The following is a 20,133-nucleotide window of genomic DNA, read 5'->3' on the forward strand; positions in this document are numbered from 1 at the left end:
CCGCACCTGTAGTTGTGGAACCAGTTGATGACGGTGTTGGTCTTGAGGTTGAGCTGGAAGGAGAGGAGCTCGATGGTCTGCTGGGAGGGGTAGGGTTCCAGCTGGTAGGCCTTCTTCAGCGCCTCCTTCTCCTCGGGCGCCAGCACTACTCGCGGCTTCTTGATTTGCAGGAGGCTCAAGTCCTGGGGCTGCAGGCAGGGGCTGGGGCACTCTGAGCGGGTGGCCGGGGACTCGCTGTCGGAGCCGGTGCTGATGAGGCCATACCTGCGCTTGAGGTAGGCTGGGGTGGGCAGGGGAGGAAGCACTGAGGGGGTGCCGACCACAGGCCCATCCCCTAGTGGTGGCTGGAGCTGGGGGTGGGGGCAGCTCCGGGCTGGTGCTCCAAACTCAGGGGCCCACTGCCAGTCTCATCCCATTCTCCCCCCTGGGCCCTCACACATAGGAAGTGCTCAACACCGGGTGCATTCTCTTGGTTAACAGAAGTGTCCCTGAATTTCATTACAGTCTTGGGGGCGAGGGCAGGACATTCATTTTTTAAATGAGCCCCATAATTGCATGATGCGTCTCAACCCCGGATCACCGAAATGTGGGGAAAAGAAACCTGCTTCAGAATGGAGGATGTAACTTTATCCTCACAGCAATGCCCTGAGACTTTTATCTTCAGAGGAAGGAGAATGAGACACAGAGAGAGGGAGTAACGTGCCCAAGGTTACAGAGCCAGGAAGTGGCGGGCCAAGTTCTCAATTGCAGTTTTCTGATGCCAACAGCTTGTGTGCCCTTCACAGGCTGGCTTGGCCCTCGGCCCTCACCGGGAACGGCCTTGGTGCCCAGGGCGACAGCTTTTCAGTTCCTTGTATCTCATCTCCCGACCTTGAGCTTTTTTAGACCGCCTTCAGCACAGCACAGGATTGGGTGGGCACACAGCAGGTGCTCAATGGCGGCTGTTTTTCAGGGATATAATAATGGATGATGGAAGAATCTGCAATCTCCTCGCCCACCCCCAGGAGGGGAAATTCCTGTCTGCTGGGCCACTTTTGTGCTTTGCTGTGTGGAGTCTGGGTATTAGGCAAAGGGGGTCAGAGAGAGAGAGCATTCTGGGGAATGTACAGTTGGGTTGACAAAAGACCATGAAGCAGCTATGGGTGTATGGAAGGATGCTGAAAGAGGTGGGGTATTCGGGTTTTATTGGGAAAAACAATAAATGGTTTAGTTGCTTTCAAATATACGCTGGGGGATTGCTCTGTTTTGCAGCCCCACACCAGGCTGAGATGATCCACGGGGCCCTTGCTTTCTTTGGGTTACAACTAGATACCGTTCCAATGGAAAAAACTGAAGTCACGCCCAGAATACCCAGTGCTCACCTTTCTTCTCCAGCTTCTTCATGTCCCTCAGCTTCTCCACATTCTGGGGGTCATTGAGCCACAGCTGCATGCGCACAAAGGGCTCCCGTCCCTTCAGGCTCAGCTTGTGCCAGGGTTTGGGGCGGGACAGCAAGTCAGACACGGAGCCCTGTGTCAGCCCCAGGATGCTCTCCCCGAACAGCCGCTGCCCTAGGGACAGGGGAGGGCAACCTGTTACCCCAGGCTGGGCTGAGTGCGCCCAGGAGAGACAAGAAAAGGAGGAGAACCGGGATGTCTCCACTAACTCAGAGGGAAGAACCCACACCCACTGGGAATCTGTTCTGCAAAATAGGAGGTTGGGGGTAGGGGACCCGACAGCTACCAACAATGGTTTCATAATTTAGATTTCCTTCACTCCTAGGAGATCCCCGACCAGGTCTGAAAAACTTCATGTGCACAAGTTAGTGTCATCTCGTTAAAAAGTAATTTGACAGATTGTATCAAAATTTCAATGGCATATTCTCTGATCCTGCAAGTCCCTCCAGTTACACTTGCTCAAAGGCACAAAGACGCATACTGATGTGGTTTCAGAGGCAGAAGGAAACTGGAAATAAGCAAAATGCCCTTCAAGTGGGTCATAAATGTGGGGCATCCCTGGCCTGCAACACTTGGCAACAGGGAAGAAGACCGCAGGTGTTTTGATCATTATAATGTGGAAGGGTGTCCATAAAGCAGGGTTCACTTTTAAAAAGCAAGTTATAGGACCGTATGTATGTAAATTCACCTACGTAGAAAACAATTAAAAAATCAGGTATACATATATTCTTGCATGTTTTCAGGAAGTATCAAAGATATATACAAAATCGTGGAGTATGACTGGGGGCTTGGGGAATTTTACTTTTTAGCTTTTCCCCCTGTACTGTTTGGTATTTTAAAATAAGGAACATGTCTTATTTTTATAACAGAAATTGCAGTGAAGAATTCGGGGTCTGTGTGCGTCCCTCTGGGAGAGGCGCATGACCTGCAGTGGAGAGGAGTTTGTGATCCATAGGGCCAACGAGTTCTAGAACAGGTTTCTCCTGTGTGTCCCCTGAGGCCAAGGGGCTCGGCACTGGGTCAGGATTGTGCTAGAGTCTCACTGTCACTGTGGGCTGAGGATTCACGTCACATCAGACCTGCACTCACCCCCCGTCTGTACTACTCTAGGGACCCAGGTCAGAGTCAGATGCCTTCTAGAGGGTCCTGGACGCCCCTGGGCTGGCCGGCCCCTGTAGGCTGGACCCCGGGATCTCACTCTGGGCACTCTGCTCAAGGCAAGTAAGAGCCAACCAGGGTCGGAGGCAGCATCCCTGATTCCCGCCACCCTGTACCTAGGTTGTTGTCCGTGAGGACCTCTTTGACTCTCTTGGTGATGGAGTATGTGTCCAGCTCGGGGGACATGGCCACAATCTCCTGGATGCCCCCTGTGGTCTGGCTGCCCGAGTACATCTTCCCCCCGAGCGAGGAGCTGGAGCGTCCCTCCGGCTGCTGGTTCTCCTTGCTGCCCTCCAGGGCCAGGATCAAGGGCTCCTGGGAGCTCCTCTCTGGCTCCGTGGGGCTAGGGGGTGGGGACGGCGAGGACCTCGGTTCCGTGGGACTGGCTGTGGGCCAGAGAGAGACAGAGAAGGCAGTTACTGCCATCTGGAACAGACACACACGGTTTGGGTGCTTGTTTGTTAGAGCCAAGTATGGGCAACAGCCCACTTTGCAACCGTCATAGTAGTATCTTAGGCAGGGACCATCCTGGATGCAAGAACTAGCAGATGAAAGTCTGATGAAGAGTAGGGTATTTACATGGTCTCAAAGTATCTCCCTGTAAGATACTTACTAATCACAAAGGGAAAAATAGTAACTCTACGATACGGCTACTTGGGCAGACAGCACTTAACCAAAGGACCAAAGGTAACACCACCAATCAAAGGACAAATCAACAACTGGTGCCTCCTGAGGCAATGGGCCGAGAAGGACACAGCATCGCATCTGAATGTGGTCTGTACCTAATCACATGGAGGCATCAGACAAAGCCGGATCGAGACAGTCTATGGAATAACTGGCTTCTGGGCTTTAAAAACGTCAAAATTGGAAAACAAAGAGAGACAGAAGACTGTTCAAAATGGGAGACTAAGGAGACGTGACCACAAAATACAAGGGTTCCTGAATCTGATCCTGGACAGGGATAAAGACACTTTTATAAAGGATGGTGGGGCACCTGACTGGCTCCGTCTGTGGAGCATGCGACTCTTGATCTCGGGGTCGTGAGTTCAAGCCCCATGTTGGGCACAGAGTTCACTTAAAAAAATTATATAAAGGACATTATTGGGACAAACAAACAAACTTGAAAATAGATAGTGGGTGGGGCGCCTGCATGGCTCAGTCATTAAGCGTCTGCCTTCGGCCCAGGGTGTGATCCCAGGGTCCTGGGATCGAGCCCCACATCAGGATCTTCCGCTGGGAGCCTGCTTCTTCCTTTCCCACTACCCCTGCTTGTGTTCCCTCTCTCGCTGGCTGTCTCTCTCTCTGTCAAATAAATAAATAAAATCTTAAAAAAAATAGATAGTGGGCTACATCAATGGTATTGTATCATCGTCAGGTTTCTCTTTCTTGAGAAACACTTGTTGAAGCACTTAGGGGTAAAAGGACATGATGTGAACTAATATCTCAAATGGTCAGGAGAGAAAGCACAAACATGGCGAAATCAGCAATTGGTGAGACCAAGTGTGGGGTACAGGGAGTCTGTTGTTCTGTTGTTTCAACTCTTCAATTAATCAGAAATTACTTCAAAAATGAAAAATTCCAAAAAGTAAGTTGGCAACCCTCTATAAACCCAACCACCAGAGATTAACTAAATAAAATATGGTGATTCCTTGAAGCAATTAAAAATAACATAATGAAAAGATGTCCACATGAGATGAGTCTGTTCTGGGGATCTAATGTACAGTGTGGTGACCACGGTGAACAATTTGGCATTACATACTTGACATTTGCCTATGAGAGTAGAACTTCACTATTCCCAACGGAACAACAAAATGGTAATTATGTGAGGTGAAGGATGTGTTAACTAGTCTTACTGTGGTAAACATTTTGCAATATATATGCATATCAAATCATCATGTTGTATACTTTAAACTTACACAATGTTACTATGTCAAATGTATCTCAATAAAGCTGAAAAAAGAAAAAGAAAAGATGTGCACGGTACACTGGCATATTTAAAAAGTGAGTTTATAAGCCACAGTTTTTAGTTGTCAAAAGCCATTTGGTTAACCGACTGAACCACCCAGGCGCCCCTCAAAAGCCGTTTGGAAGACATGTTGGGTGGGATCACCTTGTCAACCCCCAGTCCCTGAATCTGTCAAATACGTCACAGAGCACATAGCACTACGCCTACACCAGCCCTCCTCGGTGCCATCAAGAGGACTCCATGACTGACTCCTGAGGAGTCAGTCCCCCACTGGGTTTTCGGGCATGAGCTGAGCCTCCCGACTATCCCAGGAGGTGGGGGAGGTGCCCTTAAAGGGGTGGGGACCATGGTGGAGGATGGGGAATTCCAGTGCTGGTCCACATGGTATCTTCCAGCGAATTAGAAACAGGTACCTCTTTTTCAAGACATTTGGCTGCCGCCTGCCAGAAATTCGTTAAGTATAAAAATGTATGATGGCTAGGCAGTGAAAAGACCATCCTGTAGTGGCTTTGCTTCCACAAAGAACATCCTGAGCCTCTGCTCTGGAGGGGTTCTTCCTTCCCTGTAGAAAGCAAGCAGATTACTATGCTCCAGAACCTTAAATAGCTCCCTATTGACCCTTGCACAAGAAATGTGTCCTCCTTGTCCTAATGTTTAAGGCTCTGGACTCTCTTGTAGGAACCCACCACACAGACCTGGAGCTACTCTCACAGCCCCAATCACCCCCTCAAACCTCCTAGGCTCTTCTAAGTCACTATGCCTTTGCCATCCTGAAGGCCCTCTCCCTAGCCTCGAACTCCTATGCATCCTTCAAGACCCAGCCCAAAATGTCCCTTCCCTGAGGTGCACAGCTTTAAGGTTTAATAGCACCTTGACTACATTGTTACGCTTCACTATAATTTCCTTCTTGTGCCAGATCTCACCCTTACCAGACGACAACAATGATGATGGTAATAAAAATAAGCTTCCTTTTATTGGGTACTTATTACATGCCCAGCATAATGCTATGTGATCTCAAGTGACCTTCATAACATCTCTAGGAGGCAGTTACCATGTCATTCCATTTTATAGAGGAGGAAACTGAGGCTCAGAGCTGTTAGGCAATGTGTCCAAGATCACACAGGGACTAGTAGTGGCAAGCTGAGGTCTGCTTATATCTGACACTGTCCTCTCATTCACTATAAGCCCCTGGCAGGCTGGGACCACACGTTAGTCATGGGTGAGTTCTAGAGCTTGGGGAGGAAGGAGGTGCTGGGCAGAAGTCTGTTGAGTGAATAAATTTTGGCCAGGACCCTTGTGTACCCTTGCAAGGTGCAAAGTGAAGCCTCAAAGTTCTGAGCAGTGGCATCACAGCTCTGTGGAGGTGGCAGCTGGCATCACGAAGAGAGTATCATTCCCTGCCACCCCCAAATCGGGCTGATCCTGGTCATCCAGGTGGCATCTGTGTGATGCTGGAGCTCACACATCCCCGTCACTCTCACCAGCACAGACACAGAGCTGGTGGGAAAGGGCCAGCCTGGGAAAGAGGCTGTTTCGATAGTCCATCTATCACTGGCATGGGAGAGGAGCTGGGCTCAGCTGGAGGAGAATTGAGGGTCTTCAAAGGCATCTGCCTCTTGGAGCACCTGCATCCCCTCCTAGAGGGCCAGATTTCCAACTAGAGAGGGAGCGGGATGAGGAGATGGAGGGAGACCCAGATGATGAGCCTGAAATCAGCCAGCCTCCAGGCAGAACACAGTTCTTTTCCAACTACTCAGACTTCAAGGACCACTTCTGACAAAATTATTGAAAGATTGAGAAATCAGCTCTATCAGGAGGAACACATTAATTATAAAGGGCCGGGACGTTGGACACAAATAGTCAGGTTGGCTGGGGCTTGAGCAAGGGCGTTGGACAGGGATGTTGGCGGGGCAGAGGGGGGAGAGCAGGGTGACAAACTGGTCTGTTTGCCCAGGACTTTGCTGGTTGTAGTACAGAATGTCCCGTGTCCTGGGCAAACAGGGCAGCTAATTATGATGGAGAGAGACAGTGAGGGAGAGATGGAAGGAGAGAGATGGAGTGACAGGGGGACACAGGGTAGGGATAGGCACAGAGTAGGAAAGAGGGACAGGGAAAAGAAGGGGATGGGGGAGAGAGACTGGGACACAGACACAGTGAGAAAGGCAGCAAGAAAGACAAGGGAGGGAGAGAGAAAGGATGGTGGGAAAGATTCGGGTAGGCGGGGAGTGGGGTGGGGGTGGGAGGGGTCAGAGACCACTTTGGGGGAGCTAGAGAATTCTGAGAAGCAAGCCTCAGACACAAGTGGTTGCTGACCACTGTGGGCAGTGCTGAAGGGTCGGTTATTTGAACCACACTGTGTTGGCAGGTAGCTGGTGTGGGGGAGGCCATGCTTTGGAAGCCTCCCCTGGCATCCGGCTCACCCCCAACTCCCTGGGCAAAGTGTCCACGCTTGCCGGACCTCACTCCCTTCCTAATCTGTGAAGGATCCTTCCTCCTAGCCTTTGCTTCTGTGGCTTCTTCCACCAGGAACACCATTCTTGACCGTCTTTGCCTAACCCTATCCTTACACAACAAAGACATTTTAAAAAATCAAAACAGTTTGACACTGGGGAAATGCATATCAGAACTGCAACGAGATGTCAATTCACACACACGGGGATGGCTTCAAACATGGAGAATCGGAAAATCGCAGGCGTTGGTGAGGATGTAAAGAAATAGGGCCCCCTCCCCCCACATTGCTGCCCGGGGTGTAAGATGGTGCGGTCACTATGGAAAACAGTTTGGAAGCTCCTCAGTAAGTTACAGAATTATCACCTGACCCAGCAATTCCATCCTGAGGTATATATCCAAAGGAATCCAAAACACGTACATGAATATTCACAGCAGCACTACTCAAAATAGCCCAAAGTGGTCTATCCACACATGGAAATATTATTCGGCCATAAAAAGAATGAAGTACTGAGACAGGCTACAACACGGATGAGCCTTGAAAACAAGATGCTCAGTGAAAGAAACCAGACATGAAAGGGCACATTCTGTACGATTCCGTTTGGATGTCCAGAAGCGGGGAATCCATACAGACAGGAAGCAGACTGGTGATTACAGGGCCTGGGGGAGGCGTGAGTGGGCACGACTGATTAATGTGCCCGGCGTTCCTTTTGTGGTGATGAGAATGCCCTGGGGTGAGAGAGAGTTGGGGGTGGCACAAAGTTTTGAATGTACTAAATGCCACTGAATTGTACACTTTAAAAGTGCTTCAAATGGTAAATTTTACGTGATGTGAGTTTTACCACAATAAAAAGATTAATTACAACACAACACAACACGATACGATGAGAACTCTTTCACAGGTACGGGCTCTGGGGTAGGCACTCGTAGGGACCTTAATTGCTAAAAGCTCTGCGTTCTAATCCTGACTCCGCCACTGACTGGCCAGTGACCTTGGGCACATCACTGCACTACTCAGACCCTCCATTTCTTCTTCGGTAAAGTGGGAATGACAAACAGTCCTCTGGTCAAGACCAACATGAGGATTAAGGATGAAGGCACGGCAAGGGCTCAGCCTTGTGTGACAAGCGGCAGCTGTCATTAGAACGGTTGCATTAGTCCTTACAACTGCCTGAAGCAGCAGAGCTTTTCAATGAAAATTTTTAATTATAAAATATTTCAAAGTATAGAAATAACCTGAAAAGAAAACGTAAATCTTCTTTCCCTTCCCTGGATCCATGCCCTGAATAGATGTTAACACTCTCTTATCTGCTTCAAATCTCCCTGTTTGTTTTAAAGACAAAAAGCAACAGAGACAGCCAGAGCCCTCCTCTCCCCGCCCCGCAGAACCCCTCTTCCCAGGCTGGTGAGTGGTGGCTCTTTTTGACTTTTTTTTTTTTTTAAAGTAAGCTCTATGCCCAACATGGGGCTTGAACTCACGAGTCACATGCTCTACCGACTGAGCCAGCCAGGCACTCCTCTTTTTGACATTTTAATGCACAGGCGTGTAGCCAATGCTGCAACAATGTGCTGTCTTGTTTTGTGGGCATGAACTTCTAAAATAAACACCATCACCTGGGATGCCTTTGTGGCCTGACATTATGTTTCTGGCAGTATTCTTGTTATGCCTGCACTTCACCGGGACTCCGACTCACTTGCCCACTGGTCGTCATGGGGAAGGGAGCGTGGGCTTGCTAGAGTCCCTCCCCGGACTCCATCCTTCCTTCTCTGCTCTGTGACTTTGGGCAACTCTCTGAGCCTCAGTTTCCTCACCCTGCCTGTACATCACTAATGGATGGATAACAGCCCAAATCTCTGTGCTAAGGCTTCTGAGGCTGTGTGTTCATAGCTGGGGAAAGAGCTCAATCAGCGATTCTGGTCAGGGGATGGGAGGGTGCCGCTCCGCTCCGCACGCAAAGTATTTTCTCCACTTGCTCTAGGCACCCTGGCGCCACCTAGAGTCTAAAACCACCAACAGAGGGCATCCCTCTGGCTGAAGGAAGGATAACACTGCAGTCAGTCTTCCAGAGAGAAGTAATGGCAGCTGGGAATGGCAGTTCTGGGCGTTGGCAGCATCCTACCAGAGGGCCCCGACCACACTCACCCTGGGAGGCGCTGGGCTGCTGGCTGATGGCCTGGCCGAGCTGGTCTGAGAGCCACAGCTGCATGCGGATGAAGGGCTCTCGCCCCTTCTGCGTCAGCTTGCTCCATGGCTTCGGCCGGGACAGCATGTCGCTCACACTGCCCTGGGACAGGCCCAGCACCTGGGGATGGGTGGAGCAGGAAGGGTAGGGAGGCAGGCTCCTGGGACACTGGCCATCCCTTCCCTCCCTCTCTGCGAGACCCTTAGGGACCACTGTTCACTCTGATTCCCTGGGACACCAGGGCTGCCTTGATTTGTTCTTCATTTCCTAGGTGCCGCTGTGTGTTTAGACCATGCCCCCCATCGGCAGTGCCATTCCAGATATCCCAACATGTAAGAATCCTTCCTGACTTTAAGACCCCTCAAATGCCCCCTCCTGCAGGAAGTCTTCCTATGCCTTCCACTTAGGTCACTTCTCTCAGCTCACCTGACCCTTTGCCTGCTCCCCCGCTATGGGCAGAGGTGCTGTCAAAAACTACTTAACCACTGCAGGGTACCCCTGGCTGGGCTGAGACTTAACCCTTTAGTGGCTGGACCATTGGGAGGGATGGAGGGTTCTGGAGGATGGGAGGTAAATAGCTATTCCTAACCAGACAGAAGCATTTCACTGCTTGAACAACCATAGGACTCAACGTCAGCCCTGCCCATGGCCCCCTTCCCACAGGACCCAGGGATAGATGGATGCAGGAGAAAGGGTTTGGGGTCATCCTGCTTTTGCCTTGTTCCTGCCATACGCACAACCTCTCTTTCCAGACCATACACACTGGGGGCTGGGTCCTTAGGTGGTTCTCCCTCCCCAGGTCCCATGGGCCCTATGGCCCCCTAAGCTTCTTGGGGGTGGGCCCCACTATCTTCACCTTCTCCCCAAAGATCCTCTGGCAGATTCCATTCTTGGCTAGTTTCTCCTTGACCTGGCGTGTCAGCTCCAGGGTGTCCACCTCCCGGTACATGTAAAGCTCATACTGCTCGGGTGTCAGGGGCGGCACGGTGGGCTTCAGCGTGCGGGGCACGTAAGCTGGGTAGTAGGCCAGCCGCCCACCGCTGCCTGCCTCGGGGACGCCCCCTTCAGACTTCAGCTCGCCCACCCTGGGGGGCTCCTCCTCGCCCCCCGCCGCCTCGTCCTCAGGGGCTGCGGGGGCCTCATCCCCACGGGGCCAGGCCCTCCCATTGGGCTGTCCAGAGTAGCTGGAGGAGGAGGAGGAGAGGGAGGGCGAGACGGAGGCATAGGGGCGGCTGAGCAGGCCACGATCCGAGGCCCAGTGGTGGTCAAAGTAGCCAGCGTCTCCGATCTCTGACTTGACCTTCCGGATGATGCTCTGCACGAAGGCTGCCGGGGACAGGACCGTGAGGGACGTCTGTGTGGCGCTGCTGCTGGTTCCCCCGCCACCGCCGCCACTGCTGTCCTCCTGCTTGACATAGGTCGGGGCCCCATTCTGGCTCACGGCAGCCAGCGAGGGCCGCTCTGGGGGCGAGGGAGGCACCGAGCGGCCCCGGGGGCCTGCCTCCATCTCCAGCAGCGCCTGCTGTTGCGCCTGCATCTCGCGGCGTGCTTGTTCCAGAATGTTCTTGATGGCGTCTTCTGAGGTGCTGGCTGGGGCTGTGCCATTAGTGATGCTGAGTGGGGCTGTCGTGTTCTTGGACTCGCCTGTTGGGAGGATGACAGGGTGGCCAGAGGCCCACGGTCAGGGCATGGTTTGAAGGGCAAAGATGTTCCCAGCAGCAGTATAAGCATGCTTTGGAGATACTGTGAAGATACCGCAATAAAGCCGTTAAATGAATTTAATCTCTCTGCCAAAGGCAACCACATGAAATACCCTCATGTATTTCCTTCTGGTCTGCTTTCTAACCTTTGTCACTGTTGTGAACAATGATAAAGACTTATATACAGGCTCTTCCTTTATCTGCTTTCTAACCTCAGGCGCGGGGCAATCATACTTGATGTGGGAGTGTAGCCTGGTTTGTCCCCACTTACTATCAACATGATCACTTTTTCTCATGATTAAAAGTTCTATCTTTCATGGCTGCTTATGCCACTTGAAGTGATATTCGCTGCTTTATCTCCCTGATCCCCCGCTAGAGGACACTTAGGTTGTTTCTAGTTTGGCACTGTTGTGAACAATGATAAAGGAACCGCTTGTATATAAATATTTCCTTCAATTCCGAGAGTAGAACTCTCAAGCTAGCAGTCAGCCATATTCATCTCCTCCCTGGGGGACTACTAGTTGCTCTCTGCGTAGCATTCACTCTTGTCAGGGGCATGGGACAATAACCCAGGCATTTTTTTCTCTTGCTACCTCTTCACAGACCCTGAACGGAAACCCCCCTGGCTGGCCTACTCTGCTGTGATGTTGCCTTTTTATTTTTATTATTAGTATGTTTTTAGAGACAGAGAGTGTGCATGCGGGGAGAGAGGCAGAGAGAGAGGGAGAGAGAATCTTAAGCAGGCTCCAGGCGCAGCTCACAGCTGACTCGGGGCTGGATCTCACTACCCTGAGATCATGACTGAGCCCAAAATTAAGTCAGATGCTTAACCAACGGAGCCACCCAGGCACCCCGATGCTGCTTTTTAAATTTCTCTGCTATCTTGTTTCTGAACCGCCCCCCCCCCCCCCCGCCCCGCCTGTGGGAGCGCACTGTATAGGGAGTCAGGAGACTCCCGGGTTCTCCCTCGGTCTCTGTGTAACTGTGAGCAGGTCTCCCCGTCTCTGCTCTCAGCTGTCCTGTTTATTTAGTGGGAGAGTTTGATTAGTCTGTTTCTCATGGTTCTTTACACTCCAATATTGTGTCTCGTTCACAGCCGTACCTTGTGTCCAGCACACAGTAGATGCTTAACCAATGTTTACTGAATGATTGCCTCTCTTGCCACAGGAGCTCAAGAAGAAAGAAATTAAACTGTGTGCAGCAGGTCCTCAGTGGATTATTTGGGTGGGACAGCGTAGGCACCTAGCAGGGTGAGCCTCCTCTGCCCCTCCCAGGGACCGGGCAGGAGGAAGCGTCCTTGGGAAACACTTGGTCCCCAGCAGCAGACTCTTGGGAATTGGGACACTTGTTCTGAGTTGCCACCGGGGGGCAGCAGACACCACAAAGTGGGAGTGCGCAAGCCAGCATCACGTTCAAAGTCAGCTACAGTGCAGGTGTCGTGATGCACTGTGCTGGGTGCGGGGATGCAACTCCGTTCCTGACTGCAAAAAGCCCTCAGACTTGTAGGAGGGACAGACATATCAGCAGAGATATTTGTAACGTGAACAAATGTAACGACAGAGACAAAAATAATGACGATGTTAACTGTAATGATAGCTACATTTTCAGGGGCACCCTCTACATGCCAGGCCCCCAGGCTGAGTGCTCATCAGGACTGATTTCATTTGATCTTCACACAACCTTAAGAAAGGAGTACTAATATTGTGCCTATTTTAAATATGAGAAAATGGAGGCACAGAGAAGCTGAGTAACTTGCCCAAGGTCACACAGCTAATAAAGAGCAGAGCCAAAATTTGCATCCAGGCCACTCCGGCTCCATTGCATCAAGCAGTGCAGGTGATTACAAGGAGGGTCAGTATCCAATCCATCTGGATGGGGGTGGGGCGTTTCCTAGACAAGGTGACTTCTGAGTTGAATTGTTGAGAATGAGCAGGAGTTGGCCAGGGGTGAGGATGGCTTTAGGGGCACAGGGAACAGCATGAGAATGGACATGGCTATAAGCAGTTCATTCGAGAGGCATAGGGGGTCAGGAGGAGTCAAGACCACAGGGCCTGGGGCCTTGCTGAAGAGTTGGCATTTTTATCTCGAGGGCAATGGGGAGCTGTGGGAGGATTCTGAGTAGTGACATGACCATATATGTGTTCTAGAAAGATCACTTTGGCCTCTGGGTGGAGATGGGCTGCAGTGGGGCCTAGAATATCATTGGCAAGGCCAGTGAAGAGGCTAATGCAAGAGTCCCAGCAAGTGATGATGGTGGCAGTCAAGGATAACCTCTCACCCACCTGGGTGTCTGGCACCATCTGTGACAGGTTCCCAGCCTTGAGCTGGTGGGTTTGTGGGGTGAGTGAGGGGTAGGGGAAGACAGTGAGTTCCATCTCAGAGTCTGAGATGCCAGTGGGGAACCCTGGTGGACATGTCCAGCCAGCAGTTGGCTTAGGGCTCTGGAACTCTCGAGAGAGGTGTGGCCTGGAGAGGGGGTGTTTTGGGTATTGATGGAACTTTCAGGAATGGACTAACTCATCTAAGAAGGGTAGGAAAGTCAGAGGGCCTGGGGGGGGGGTCCCCTGGGGAGCCCTGTGTTTGAGGGGCTGATGGAGACAGTACACTCTGGTCGGCTAAATAATGGTCTCCCAATGGTATCCACGTCTCTGGGCCCAGACTGTGTTACTTCACATGGCAAAGGGGACTCTGCAGATGTGACTAAGTTAAGGATCTTGAGATGGAAGACGATCCTGGGTTATGTGGGTGGGCCCCACATCCTCACAAGGGTGCTTGTGAGAGGGAAGCAGGAGGATCGGAGGCAGAGAGGAAGCGGCTATGATGCTGGCCCTGAGGACGCAGGAGGGGCCACGAGGCAAGGAATGTGGGAGCCTCTAGAAGCTGGCAAAGGTGAGGAAATGGATTCTCCTCTGGAGCCTCCAGAAAGAGCGCGGCCCCGCTGACACCTTGCCTCTAGTCCGGTGAGACGGACTGCGGGCCTGCGACTTTCGGAACTCCAAGACGATCAATTTGTGTTGTTTTTAGCCAGAGTTTGTGGCTGAACAGCAGCACTACGAGGCTAACGCAGGGCTCCTGGGAAAGTGTAGAAGGTATAGTCTGGGAGGCAGGAGGAAGCCAGGAGAACAGGGTCTCCTCGAGAACTAGAAAGTAGAGGTGCAGGAAGGAGGGTGAGGCTTTGGCCTCCACGCTTCACAGAGTTCTGGTGTCATTACAGATCACTGTGTCTCTTCAAAGTCGAAGACACTGGATAATCCAGACCAGGTAGCGGCAGTAGCTGGGCCGTCCCATACGGCTGCCACTTGTCACCATGCAAAAAACTGAAGCTGTAATTTTATTTAATTTCAAGGAATTTGAGTAGAGTCACGCAGGGCTAGTGGCTCCCACATTAACAGGGATCTGGCTGTCCAGGCCTCCCTTGGCTGTAGGTTGCTTGGCAAAGAGGTTCTAACCTGCCTGGAGTCCCCGCTATAGTAGACGAAGCCGGCCAAGGGCTCACCTCCTGCTCAGGGCAGGCCCTGGAGGCTCAGGCCTCACCTGCGGCAGTGACACTCACCCCCCTTCTGGGACTCGATCTCCTTGACGAAGGCGGCCAAGGGCTCACCTCCTGCTCAGGGCAGGCCCTGGAGGCTCAGGCCTCGCCTGCGGCAGTGACACTCACCCCCCTTCTGGGACTCGATCTCCTTGACGAAGGCGGCCAAGGGCTCACCTCCTGCTCAGGGCAGGCCCTGGAGGCTCAGGCCTCACCTGCGGCAGTGACACTCACCCCCCTTCTGGGACTCGATCTCCTTGACGAAGCGGCCAAGGGCTCACCTCCTGCTCAGGGCAGGCCCTGGAGGCTCAGGCCTCACCTGCGGCAGTGACACTCACCCCCCTTCTGGGACTCGATCTCCTTCTTGGCCTGTTCCAGGATGCTCTTGATGGCATCATCCGAGCCTGTCTCTGGTGTGCGGATTCTTGGGGTGATACTGCCTGGGGGAGACAAGGGGGCATCTGTCATGGGGACCTGCATGCTGAGGGTCAGTCCCTAGAGCTGGGCAGCATGAAGGGCAGGTCCCCTTCTTTCTCAGGGGCTCCAGGGCCAGGGTTGGGATAGGGAGGGCCAGACCTCGAGTGTGTGTGGCAAGACCACACTTAGCCAGTCTGTGTGACAAACTGGGTCTACAAATGATTCTGGCTTGAACTAATAATAATACAATGGTAACAACAACGATGGCCGCCACCACAGCTAGCAGTTCTCAAGCAGTTACTATGTTCCAGGCACGCCGCTGAATGATTTATACTCACTGAACCCTCAGGGGAGGCTGACAGATGGGGAGGGATGGGGAAACTGAGACACAGAAACTAGTCAGTTGCCCCAGGTCACTTCGTGCCCCAGGTCACCTAGTGCTGGAACTCACACTCAGGTATGTTTGTGAGGTCAAAGCTTGGGCCATTCACATGGGATACCCTAAAAATCAAGTCTGGCAAGGCTGGCAGGAACCCAGGCCATTTCACGGATGGGTGAACTGAAGTTTGGAGGTCCTCAGGAAGTACCTACCTGCCCGGGCAGCCCCTGGGCCCAGCCTTTTCCCACAGTGATCAGCCTGAGCTGTCCCATTAAGGCCAGGTGGGGGAGCAAGGGGTAGCCACAGGCCCCAGAAATCCTTGTGTTACAGAAGGGGAAACCGAGGCACAGAGAGGTAAAGTCACTTGCCCCAGGTGGCACAGCTGGGAGGTGGCAGAGTTTGGGTCAGAGACCAGAGCCTGCGCCTGCAGCCCCTGCACTTGGGACGGGCCCTCACCTCGCTGCCGCACCTGGATGGTCCTCAGAGCCAGCACGTTCTGCTCATCCGACAGGAACTGCTTCATCTTGATGAAGGGCTCCTTGCCCTTCACCGTGAGCTTGCGCCAGGGCTTGGGCCGGGCCAGGATCTCGCTGACCGAGCCCTGTGACAGCCCCAGCACATAGTGGCCGAACACCCGCTGCCCGATGTTGTGTTTGAGCAGCTGCTCCTTCACCTGGAATGCAATCTCCGCCGTGTCCAGCTGCTCCTCCTCGGTTCCGGCCCCTGCCCCGGCTGTGCTGCCCCCAGCCCCGTCCACCGGCTCAGGGGCCCCAGGCGGCTCAGGGCCAGGAGCTGGGGTGGCAGGGGCTGTGGGGGGCTTGGCGCCATAGAAGGCCGGGGGGAACACCAGCAGGCCGCCTGCCTCCCCCTTGAAGGTGGCTGGGGGCATGATGTGCTTGGACAGCAGTGCATCCCCTGCCAGTCTGTCCCCAGAAGCCAAGCTGGGGAAGGGGGACAATGAGAAAGTCCTTGGGCCATCGGGGCCCAGGCCAGGGCCCAGCAGGGGCTGCCCAGGGCTGGGGGACAGGGGGTCTTCGGGCCCTGGTGGTGGTGGGAGCTGAGGAGGGGATGGGTAGGACTGCTCCGTGCCCAGAGAGTCCTTGATGGAATCGTCCTCCGAAGGGTCCTCCTCTATAATGTCAGAGAGACAGACAGATGGAGGAAGAGAGGAGAGACAGAGAGAAAGACAGAAGCAGACAGTGATGGGGGGAGAGAGAGAGGGAGAGAGAGAGAGGGAGAGAAATATTGAGAGCGACAGAGAGAGTAAGAGAGACACCAGAGAAACAGAGATAGGGAAATAGAGAGGCAGAGAGAAACAAGAAAGTAACCAGGCATACACAGGGGAGACACGGACAGAATGAAAGAGACAGAGACAGAACGAAAGGCAGAAAGAGACAGAGAGACAAAGAAACAGAAAGTGGGAGGCAGAGAGACACATCCATGAGAGAGCAATTCATGGAGAGAAGGGGGAAGGGGGGAGGAGAGGGCAGGTGGGGAGGGGGAGAGAAGTGCTATGGGCATCCAGCAGTACTAAGAGCTCCCCTTCTGATTCTCAAATCCCCATCTGTGCAGGCCTGGCCCACATGCCAGCTCTGGGGCCCTCCCTCCTACATTAAGAACATGCACTGAGCACCTGGCCCCAGGGTGGGGCGTTTGGACCAATGCCCACTGCAGCAGGATGTCCACTCCTGGCCCCCGTCCACCTTACAGCCCTCCTCTTCCTACGCGTCCTATGTATTTGCATTCTCCATGTGAATAGCACCCATGGAACAGATCTGTTATTGTCCCCATTTTACAGATGAGGAAACAAAGGCAGCATAGAGAGTCTTGGCCGGGGCCACACAGCTATAAGGTCATGGAGCCACTGTGTGCAGAGAAGGGCTGAGCAGCTGAGAAGGTGATTTGGGAAGAGAGCAATGTCTGCGGGTCATTATCAGGAGTCCTGCTGCAGGGGGTATAATGTGAACGCCCTCCTTGTGCCCTGTGACCTCTTCCTGCTGCTTGGGGCTTGGGGATGAGTGGAGCCTTTTGTCGGGGGAGAGCCCGAGTGAGCTGTGGACAGAGCCAGCTGGCTTCGCCACGGAGAGCCCCCAGCTCAGCACCACCACACAGCAGCTGCTCATTCAATGTGTATCCCTTTTCTCCATCCCTCTCCTGCTCACATGGGAGGCAGTGGTCTGTGGGCATGGAGAAGGCCAGAGGCCCACGGGCAGTCCCTATCACAGCCCCTTGGCCCCAAGAGCATCCCGTCTCCCCTACCAGGACTGGCCAGAAGACCGGGCTTTTCCAGAAGGAATTTCTGCGTGGGGAAGAAGGCCTCCTTTGCCATGAGCAATGAGTCTTCGGGCTTGGCCATGCCCTGAGGAGACAAGAAGCCGGGCTGAGAGGGCACGATGGGCAGAAGGCTCTCAAGGGCAGCCTGCACTGTGGGGACAGTGGCGGGAACACTCACCTGGGGGAGGCTGCAGGTGCTGGAGGCCAGCTTCATGGCTTTCAGGATGCTGCCAGAGAAAGTGGAGAGAGTCCGAGGCCAGCCAAGTTCCTGGGGCTCAGGCAGAGGTCTTGAGAGGTACTTCCTCTAGCTCACCTTCCCTGATTGAGAACAACTGCCCCACCCTGTGGACCCTACATAACACTGGACTCAGGACAACAACAGGCCTTAAGTAGCAGGCTATGAACTGGTTCCAATGATACCTGGAGGGGTGTTGCGTTAACCCACTCCCACACTGGCCGGCCTGAGCTAGTCTGATGCAAGCACCATCCCCCGCCAGTTCCCGCACGGACCACAAGCCACCTTGCATGTTCTCCTTAAAGGTGGCTCTGGAGGGCAAAGAACCAAGCATGGTTAAGTTCTGAGACTAAGGCTGCCATGGAGGAGAGACAAGGGTATCACCAAGCGGGGTGCGGTGGGAGGGAGGAAAATCATGAACTTTGTCCAGGGCCCCTCCTCACTAAGGAAGAGGGCTGGGGGTGGTGGAGCCCCAGTCCCCTCAGTACCTCAGCTCTGTTTTAATTTCTTCATAGTCAGATTGCGCCTGGAGCTTCTCTTCCAGCTTCTAGAGGAGAAAACAAAGACGGTTTCAGGCTGGCCCACGTCCTTCTGCTTGAGGACGCCCCGCCTGTCCCCCGTCTGCACACCTCCTCTCCCAAGACCTACTTCTATGGCCTCAGACTTAGCCGCGAGCTGCCGCTCCAGGTCCGCGATCTGGTTGGCAGAGGTCTCCTCCAGCTCCTGCAGAGAGTTCTGGAGGTGCTGTACATCCTTCAGCAGCCGCAGGATCTCCCGATCCTTGGAGGCCAGCGCGGCTTCGAGCCGGGGGCCCGAGCACAGCGCGAAGTTCACCTTATCCTGAGGACAAAGTGGGGCTTTGAGGGGCTAAGCGGTGCAGGGCAGGGGGCTGGAGGGCTGGAGGGCTGGCTCCTTCACCCCTGAATCCCAGACAAAATGGGAAATCCATCTGTGGCACGCACCCCTACCTCCCTACCCTGTGCTGTGCTCCCCAGAGTGACTCAGCCCCTCCTTACAGGCTCTGGCTTTCCTCCTTCTACCTCTGAGCCTTTGCTCAGGCCAGTCCTACCAGCCTGCATGCCTTCCCTCTAGTATTCAAACTGGCAGGGAGTGGGCAGGGAAGGTTTTCTGGAGGAAGATGTGTCTAAACCGTGAGGAAGTTCAAGAACAAGTACGTGATTTGGAAAACTGCTTGGCAGCGTCCACTAAGGGTGCACACATGCACTTCTGCTTGGTACACAGGTGGGGGAAGCAGGCACCTGCGCACAGACACACATGCATGGGAACACCAAGACGAACGTTCTATGCAGCCCTCTCTGTAACAGCCCCAAGCTGGAAACCCTCCACTGGTCTCCAAATGCCCTCCAAAGAGAGAATGGATGAGCAGGTCGTGGCACATCCACACAATGGAACACACTACGGCACTGAAAATGGATAATCCCCAACTACTAACACAGCATGGACCACACTCTCGGATAGAACATGAAGTGAAGGGCGCCACACAGCAAAGTGTGTGCGTGCCATCGAGTTAAGATCAGACACAAGAGCAGGCAAAACCCAGCTGTGCCGTTACAAGTCAGGAGAGTGGCTCCCCTTGGGGAGTAGCACCTGGATGGGGACACAGGGGGACATTCTGGGGGCTGGGAACATTCTACCTATTGATCCGGATGCTGGTTATGGCATCTCTGAAAAATTCAACATGCTGTACACTTATGATATGCACATTTGTCCTTATATGTATTGTACTTCAATAAAACATTTGTTATAAAAGGACAAAAAGGAGATATAGTCTGGTGAGGAAGGGGTGGGGACTGGGTGTTCCCAGCAGAGGGAACATCATAGATAAAGGTTTAGGTTTCTAAATTGGGCACAGGTCCTACCCCCGCGAGATGTTTTCACTCCATTCCAGGCAGACCCTCAGGATTAGACCCGAGACCCCACAGCCACAGGCCACATGAACGGTGGGTCCTTTCTCTTCCCAATTTGCCCCCAGCCCCAAGCCCCACGGCTTCTCCAGGTTTTAGGAAATGGTCCCTTTGTTCTGGATGAAGAAGAAATTGATGTCTGAGAGGGCTTGAAGTCGTGCTGGTCCTGAGCAGTTACAAATGAATCTAAGAAGCGTTACAAAAAACAAAACAGAGCAGAAAACACAGCCTACCACTACCAATACCGGCTATTCTTCCAGGGAGATAAATGCCAATTAAAACAGGAAGCGGATGGCATTAACACATTAAATTAATTAGCATCGAGCGCCACTGTGGTGCTCTAAAAAACTCGCCCCCCAAACCAGCGAAACTCCCCATGGCTGATTAGCACGGGCATTTGCCGGGTTCCATGGGGGTTAATTAAGAACCATGGGCAAATTCCTTCTGAGGCGAACCCATGAGCTCTCTTGCTCTCAGTCTCTC

General features: G+C 53.1%; 1 protein-coding gene across 2 annotated transcripts in view; it reads right to left on the reverse strand.

Annotated features, from left to right (window-relative positions):
* Positions 1-20,133, reverse strand: part of CUX2 (cut like homeobox 2) — a 257,661-nt gene that overhangs the window by 6,494 nt on the left and 231,034 nt on the right. For both annotated transcript variants that reach the window (XM_057305974.1, XM_048221286.2), the window contains exons 11-21: positions 18,374-18,565; positions 18,214-18,272; positions 17,669-17,717; positions 17,476-17,575; positions 15,673-16,347; positions 14,759-14,860; positions 10,048-10,835; positions 9,152-9,311; positions 2,711-2,980; positions 1,362-1,550; positions 7-280 (exon numbers count right to left, since the gene is read on the reverse strand). In XM_057305974.1, coding sequence (XP_057161957.1) covers positions 7-280; positions 1,362-1,550; positions 2,711-2,980; positions 9,152-9,311; positions 10,048-10,835; positions 14,759-14,860; positions 15,673-16,347; positions 17,476-17,575; positions 17,669-17,717; positions 18,214-18,272; positions 18,374-18,565 — 2,858 coding nt within the window. The remainder of the gene's footprint in view (positions 1-6; positions 281-1,361; positions 1,551-2,710; positions 2,981-9,151; positions 9,312-10,047; positions 10,836-14,758; positions 14,861-15,672; positions 16,348-17,475; positions 17,576-17,668; positions 17,718-18,213; positions 18,273-18,373; positions 18,566-20,133) is intronic.

This window comes from Ursus arctos, unplaced genomic scaffold, assembly GCF_023065955.2.
Source record: "Ursus arctos isolate Adak ecotype North America unplaced genomic scaffold, UrsArc2.0 scaffold_34, whole genome shotgun sequence".
Lineage (NCBI taxonomy): Eukaryota > Metazoa > Chordata > Mammalia > Carnivora > Ursidae > Ursus > Ursus arctos.